The sequence below is a fragment of the Hippocampus comes genome, unplaced genomic scaffold (genome assembly GCF_001891065.2).
Source record: "Hippocampus comes isolate QL1 unplaced genomic scaffold, H_comes_QL1_v1.1 scaffold177, whole genome shotgun sequence".
Taxonomy (NCBI): Eukaryota; Metazoa; Chordata; class Actinopteri; order Syngnathiformes; family Syngnathidae; genus Hippocampus; species Hippocampus comes.
The window spans coordinates 1,080,736-1,088,904 of record NW_017806158.1 but is presented as its reverse complement, the minus strand read 5'-3'; the positions used below and the strand labels follow the sequence as shown (position 1 = coordinate 1,088,904).

Here is an 8,169-nt window from a genome sequence, read left to right as displayed (position 1 = left end):
TCAGTTCGGATTTCGTTCACTGCTTTCTTTCAGCCTTTGTCAAATTGTGTTATTGCTGATGTGAGTCACGTCATGATACGTCAAGATGAGTGTTTTTTCCCCCTGCTGTTTCTTTGTTCGAGTTTTGTTTTTCTTGCACTATATACCGCATACAAGTATCAGAACATTGACTTTGAAGGGGTGCTCATCACAGCTCGACAGTGAGGGAAGCCACTGAAATAACCTTTCATTTTTAATTGCTCAGGAGTCTAAAAGGAAACATAAAGCCAGATAATTTCCTCATCCTCGTGGGGTGAAACATTGAAACACAAATCCTCCCTTATCTTGTTTTTAAATGGTTTAAAAAAAAACTTTCCAAGAACGGAAAGAACTCACTGAGACCACCCCAACTCATTGTCGTTTTTCTTTGTATGTTTTAATGTACCGACGCTATTTACCCCCTCCCCCTCCCCCCAAAACCCCCAAAACAAACAAAAAAAACATCCAGTCTCGCTCTTTCAAAAAAAGAGCCTCGGACCAGCCAAGTGAGACAGCACTATTTGCGTCGAGGAGGAAGCGTGTAGCATGTAAAGCGGCACTGCGGCACCGCCGTATCCCTGCGCCCCGGTCCCCGAGTCTCCGGGATCCTGGAAGTCTGAGCTGGGGAAAAGCGGAGGGTACCTTTTTCCTTTGCGGGATCTATTTTGTCAGCTGCGAACCTCCTCGTGCTTTATTTATTAATTATTTTTTTAATAATTAACCGACGGACTGCAACTTATCCGGACGGTCCCTCCCCCACTCGCCAGGGTTTGCATTTCTTGGTTTTGCATGACGTGTCTTGGAGAGAGAGCGAGAGAGAGAGAGGAAAAAAAAAGAGGCATGCTTTTGTTGCGTGTGCTTGTATGTGTTGTAGTGAAAAATGCAGCTCGGAGAGCCCGGGCAGGAGGCAGTGCCAGCCCGCCGCTGCTGCTGCTGTGGGCTGCACTGGTTACAGAACCGGAGATTTCTATTGACAACACCAGGCAGACAAAAAGAGACTGTGAGCGAAGACAAGGGGAACAAGTCTTTTACAAGACTAGGGGGGAAAAAAAGAAAAGAAAAGAAACGGTGAAAGCTAGACCAGTTTTATACCAGAGATCGTTTTTAAGGGGGGGCCGGGGGGGGGTGAGATATTTGTGCAGTATGTGTGTCATCGGATGAGTGGCTGAATGGGCATCAGGTTAAATGCACTGATGCTGGATTTATTGTGGTAAAGGTGCATCTGCTTATGAGAACACATAGGCGATATTTGGATCTGGTTTTTTTGAGTTGGTTGCTGCATTGTTAAATGCTTGCATACATCTATCCAAAAGCATATATTTTGTTTGGCATTTGTCTTAGGGGGGGAAAATAAATAAATAAATGTTTGACTCACTTTGCAGGATTGCTACGCTCCACTACATGTGCAAAAGCAGTAATGAGCCACATTACATGACAACCTGTGTCCAAGGAGACAATGTGAAGTTGAACAGGGTGGTTGACTGTGACAAATTGGTTCTGGTGTGTTTGGTGATGCATTCAAGGTGCAATACCTCTGCGAGTTACACCCACCGGTATATGGAGGTGTGCTTGTTCAAAGTAATGCTTTATGAAAGGCTGCATTTTATTGCATGCATCTTACATGTCCTATGACGTAATGGATTGACACACACAGACCTATACTGTATCTGAGACTATAGCTGTCTATAGGGCCAGGCCTACACTTTAGTTCATGCTTTGGATGCGTTTGAATTGCTGCCTAAAGTGGATGCAGCGGTCACAATAACATAACATTAGTGAGAGTGAAGGCATGTCATGCCAAAGTCGACCACACACTTGACATAGTTCAGCCCAACATGATTCCTGCCCTGGCCATTTAAAAAAAAAAAAAAAAGTTCTTTAAAAATATATATAATTTCATTGTATTATCTATCTTGAAATGGTAGCTGCACATATAAAAGGTGTTTTCAAGACGAGTGGAGAAATAACTACCATTTCATACTTATTAGCTGATGACCACTCGTGGTGTGACAAACGATTACTCGACAAATGATCAATTATTAAATTCATGTACAACTATTCTGATAATCCATTTATGGTTTAGAGACTAATTTAAAATACTGCAAATTATTTGATTTCAGCTGCTTAACAGTAAATATTTTGTGATGCGTGTAAGCAGACTAATAGCTTTTTGTGTATAATCAAAATAAGACATTTGTGACCATCTGCTTTTCGTTTGGAAAACAATGATCATTTTCCCGTATTTTCTGACATGTGACGGACCAAACGAGAAAAAGAATCATAATTGATTTTTGATGATGTAATATTAGTGATGTTCATCTATTATTAAAAATCATGATTATTTGCAGCAGTAGTATGAATAATTTGTCATTAAACAAGACCAAATAAAGAATTGTTAAAAAACAGATGTTAGAAAAAAAAAATTGCAAAAGACCTAAGTGCATTATTTGGGGGGGATTAATTAATGGGATAATCGATTGATGATCCATCCATCCATTTTCTAATCAGCTAATCCTCACGAGGGTTGCGGGTGTGCTGGAGCCTATTCCAACTGTCTTTGGGTGGTAGGCGGGGGACACCCTGAACTGGTTGCCAGCCAATCGCAGGCACACATCGACAAACAACCATTCACACTCACAATCACACTTCAGGTCGATTCAGAGTGTTCCATGAACCTAATGTGCATGTTTTTGGAACGTGGGAGGAAACCGGAGAACCGTGACGAAAACCCACACAGGCACGAGGAGAACATGCAAATTCCACACAGGAAGGCCGGAGCCGGAATCGAACCCATGACCTCCACTCTGTGAGGTGGACGTGCCAATCAGTCATCTACCTCGATTGACTACTCGATTCTTAAAATATTCAATCATGACAACCCCAGACAGTCAACCGGGATACTTTCTCGCAGAGGAGAATTGAGATCACAAACCTGACAGTTGACAGACTATTGGCACTCTGTGGGCAGAACAGGGTTGTTCGATTTATACTTTGATAGTAGGGATGATGCACCACACTTAATCCTTAAAAAAAAACAAAAAAAAAAACAAAACTTTCCCATCTCAGTAAAGACCATTTGTGTGAAATGTTCTGTCATGCAAGTTTACTTTACAGATAAATTAATTTAGAACAGCCCCAAATGTTGTCACTTTATTGATTTGATTAAACCCGCTTGGTACAGGAGAAATTAAGTACACCCGCATAATTAAATGAGAACTAATACTCGACCTGTTTTAACAAATGTTATTTAATTAAATAAGTTGTCATTTAACAATATGTTGATTAGTGTAGCACCGGCCCTTATTGAGTGACCCTCACGTATCGAACTGAAATATAATGACAGCTCACAATACCGTATGACGCAGCGCAGTTCCACATCAATGCAAGTTACAGTCATAAAAATTGTTAATATGCGAGCATAAGTGCTTTGGATCACGGATGGATGGGTCTAATCATAAATCTCTGACAGCATCTCTTAAGGCAAACGTTCTCTTGTATTGGATCTCATTACATTACAGCAGTCATAATGTTGTGAACGGTTCGCGTAAATTAATTAGCGGCGCAGATTTGTGTTACGCTGGGTTGTAAACATGCAATATGTACAATGAATAAAATGCATGTCATCGTAAAATCCACGTTGAGTTGAGAACTTTTGCAAAAGAAAAAAAAACCTCAGAGATGTTAGTAAAATAGTCTTCACAGACATAATGTTGTATCCGGTTTTATGGCCCTGGAGATTAGGGAACCAGACGAGACTGTTGCCATCCTCATCAAACATTCATCTTGCATTACGGAGAATGGCACAAACCTTCTGTATCGTCTGCCGCACCTTTTGGAAAATGGCACCATTAAACTGAAAAGTGCAGTTCAACTCTGCGGAGTGATCATGTTGCAAATGGCTTTCTCTCTCTTTATCCGACAGGACGGCCCGTTTGCTGTGTTTGGGCAAAGGAGAAGAGAAGAGGAAGAAAGATGCGACGTCACATGGCTGGACTCGGCCTGGCGGATCGTGCTCGCTCAGCGGACTTTACTGTTAACTTGAAAAGCTTCTCCTGCCGGGCGACGGACATGTTCGTGATATTTAATTGAGGATTTTTTTTTCCAGCGCTGTTTGTAGGATTTGATGGATTGCTGCTGGGGACCGGTTCTGTAACTGGAATCGAGCTTTGATTGAGTGACCCGATGCAGTTGGACTTTACCTGTCAAGGGCTTCATCTTTTGGATATTACATGCTTTACCTTGGATCCAATGTATTGATCATCACCACCGGGATATCCTCCTCCTGGGATTCAAGTGGATTTGGAGCACTTCCCCGATTTGATCCTTGAAGACTTTGCTTGTCGTTGAGAGCAAGGTTGATCTGGATCTTTCCTATGAAGGACATGGATGGCCCTCAAACTAGCGGCCTGCGCAAGAAGAAGAAGTCGAGGTCTGAGAGGAATCGGGAAAGGAGACCGAACGGGATCAGCAACAATCATGTTAAGGGCTCCGTCTTTCACTTCTCATCTGACTCGGAGCGGGAAGGCAACAGGGAGCCCTGCGCATCCCGTCCGAGACCCCCGCGCAGAAAACGAAAGGAGTCTACTTCTGCTGAGGAAGACATCATCGATGGCTTCTCTATCGCCGGGTTTGTGACCTTGGAGGCTCTGGAGGTGAGTGCCGAGCTACCAAATGATAACCGTATGACCTCTCGCTGCATCTATGTGGATGTCTCCGGTGTGAATGTGGTTGGCATCGATCTGCTGCGGCTGTGGGCCGGTCTGACTGGTGCAGGCAGGCTCTCTTTTGCCTAATGTGCCTATTGTGAGGTTGTGGAGTTGAGCAGTCGTGGCTTTGAATCTCGCGCTTGCACTTGAGATGACTATCGGTGTCTCTGAGAAGGCGTCTGTTGCGCTCAGTTCTGGATTCGTTTGCACAAGAGTTTTCCCAGCAAAGTGGTACTCCACATGAGGGATGTTCAGCTCTGCTTGTTGTGGCTGTTGCGCGTTTAGTCGCTCACGACTGAGGGAAACCGTTTGATCCACGTCGCTAGAAGTTTAATCACACCGGCAGTGATTTATATTCCTCTGACTTGTCCTTTGATTGGCACAGGCTGCCTTCCCAATGACATAGTTCTGAATTACGGCTTGGATCAGCAAGGCATTTAGACAGCATGACACCATATCTTTATGTAATGGAATATGTGTGTGTGTGTGCGCGTGTGTGACACATTTCTGACTACGATGTTGTGCTACAAGTATTCAGAACAATCCTCCTTGGCACGGATACTGTATCTATCTTTAAATGTGTTCCTGAAGGTACTTCTTGTCTTTTAAATCTGAAATGGATGACATCTCTATCCTCGTTGCGATTGTTTCAACATGCCATGGTATATATTTAGAAATATTGTGTCACTTTATTTCTTAACGGCTTGGTCATGTCTCTCTGCTTACATTGTCAGTCACTTCAAGTTCAAGTCAACTTTACTGTCGGATGTGCAACATACAGCAAAGATGAAATTTCTTTCCTCTCAACTACAGGAGAGAGAGGAGCCGCTGCGGGTGCTCACACCGCCATCAAAATTTGTGCCGTGTTTAAAAATCTAAAAGGGCAAAGATAACATTCTATGGTACTGTGTGCTTGTATCTCACCATTGGGTGCGGATCTCCAAGGTTGAATCATTTATATACATTTTTTTTTTTTTTTGAAAAAAGCATTTTAGGGGAATGTTTGTGGAGAACAAATAGTAGAATGCTGCGTATAAGTTTGTTTGACCGTATTCTTAACAATCCATGAATCGATGATTATGCTGAAATTTAAAGGGTTCGTTGTTTTTCAGGGCCACCTCTTCACAGCATTTGGTGAAAACTGGCTGCGCAGTTTTTACATAAGCCTCCCAACCAACCAATTTACTCTTATTATTTTTAACACATTCATCCAGCTTTTTTTTTCCTTTTAAACTGATATTTTGTTGGCTTTGCCTTTTTAAGGACAACTTTGTTAGAGCCAGAGCATTAACATTTGCATAAATTATACAGCTGGGTCGTTTCTTTGACATTGTTTGTATAAGGGAATAAAACAAACAGTTTCTGGCTTCACAAGGTCAGGTTTCTTCGGATAACACAGTCTGAGTTGCATTTCCTTATCGCTGCTGTGTGATCCCAATCTCTTGTTTCGTTGGTGTGACCAAATCTCAGGGATCTGTGCATTAGCGTTTGTCCTCACTGGTACCGTCAAGAGAGTCAGATAAAGATATTTTCGCAGCTCAAGAGGCCTTTTAAAATTTCCCTTTTCAAGTCAGAGACCTCTGTCCTTTGTCACTTCCATTTGTGTGACCTTGTTTCGAAAGTTCTTTCTGTCAATGGTTTTTAGCCTTTATTTTTTTTCCTCAGAGAGTAATGACGGACAGTCAAGTGGGTTTATTGAGCAGCATTTTAGTTTGAAAGGTCATGAATCATCACCAACCTAATCAGGTTTGCTTTTATTCTTCAATGCTTCAATGCACCTTTCTTTTCCCACCATCTTTGCAGTTTGGTGTCGATTTCCACTGGCTGAAAAAGCCAATTTTCACTCTCAGTATTATAACAAAACAGAAAAGATCAAGCTGTCGATGTTGAAGTCTCCCAATCAAGTGATTTTTGATGACCTTTAAGAGTGAAAAAGCTGATTTTTAACAGATGTATTTAATTGTTGACATGATCTTCACATCCAATCAGCATATTTTGTGGACCATTAAGTGCAATTTGAATGAAAAAAATGTCTTTTTAAAAAAGTATATGTTTATAGATTTAGCGCTATTGTGTTTGGTTCCAGGTCGCTGAGAGTGTAGTGGTACACACGCCGGACTTGTGTGCGGGCAGCATGAGATCGGTTACACTCAGTGACGGTGTGAATGGTCGTTTGTCTCTGTATGTGCCCTGCAACTGACAGGCGACCAGTTCAGGCTGTAGTTTGTCTTCTGCCCGAAGTTATCTGGAATAGGCTCCAGCAACTCCCCGTGACCCTGTTCAGGAAGAGGTGTTGGAAATGGATGGATTGATGGATGTTTGGTTGCGACCTGACATATCTGGTAGCGCCGCATGTCTGGCTTGCTTGAGAATGAGAACGCGAATGTAATAGGAAGGAATTTAAATTAAAGACGACAAGCTGAAAAGCCGACATCTATCCATACGTAGGGCGCGCAATGCATTACAAGGTGAACTGTCGATTTTTGACAAAAATGAAAGGACTTTAAGTGTGACTTATGGTCCGAAAAATCCAGTAAAAACATTTACGTACTCTGTAGTAGCTTCACTGGACATGGTGTAGTTTTCGAAGAAGCCAATAAAAATATGCTTTGTTTCTATTGTAATTGTTCTCGAGCCGTGCACAATTACATCACATCACCAGTGGCTCTTGTTTGGATTAAGTTATATTCTGATGAGGTCAAACCAAGAAAGGAACATGCACGGGCTTTCCATCTGTCACCACCATGCTGGAGTGACATTGCTCCAAGGCTTGCTTTTCATGTGCATGCTTATATATTAGCCTCGCACTTTCTCCTTTTCTTTGCAATGTCACTGAGACCCGCCTTGCCCTGAGATGAAACCCGCTTGAGATTCAATTAACATGTAAAGCTTCACTGGACATGGTGTAGTTTTCGAAGAAGCCAATAAAAATATGCTTTGTTTCTATTGTAATTGTTCTCGAGCCGTGCACAATTACATCACATCACCAGTGGCTCTTGTTTGGATTAAGTTATATTCTGATGAGGTCAAACCAAGAAAGGAACATGCACGGGCTTTCCATCTGTCACCACCATGCTGGAGTGACATTGCTCCAAGGCTTGCTTTTCATGTGCATGCTTATATATTAGCCTCGCACTTTCTCCTTTTCTTTGCAATGTCACTGAGACCCGCCTTGCCCTGAGATGAAACCCGCTTGAGATTCAATTAACATGTGGTGCAAGTTATTGTTTTTTTGACTAAGTCTTTGTGCAATGGATGCCAGCTTGAGTTCCATATTGGAAATTGGCTACTGTTAGCCCACAAGGAAGTACATTGCTACCGTTTGGTGTTCCCTGATTACCTACCATTATCTACATTCATATATAACACAGTATCTCATTTTAACATTTACATTAAATCTACTGCACATTTGTACTCATGAATTGCTCCCAATTATATATATATA

General features: G+C 42.0%; 1 protein-coding gene across 9 annotated transcripts in view; it reads left to right on the top strand.

The window, feature by feature from the left end:
• The first annotated feature begins 569 nt into the window (after positions 1-569).
• auts2a (activator of transcription and developmental regulator AUTS2 a) overlaps positions 570-8,169 on the top strand; it is a 318,606-nt gene continuing 311,006 nt past the window's right edge. For 6 of the 9 annotated variants that reach the window (XM_019895262.1, XM_019895264.1, XM_019895261.1 and 3 more), the window contains exons 1-2: positions 570-786; positions 3,941-4,670. In XM_019895262.1, the coding sequence (XP_019750821.1) occupies positions 4,392-4,670 (279 nt within the window). In that variant the 5' untranslated portion in view covers positions 570-786; positions 3,941-4,391. Of the gene's footprint in view, positions 1,019-2,813; positions 4,671-8,169 lie in introns of those variants that run through there. The other 3 variants (XM_019895259.1, XM_019895268.1, XM_019895260.1) reach the window with 3 other exon arrangements.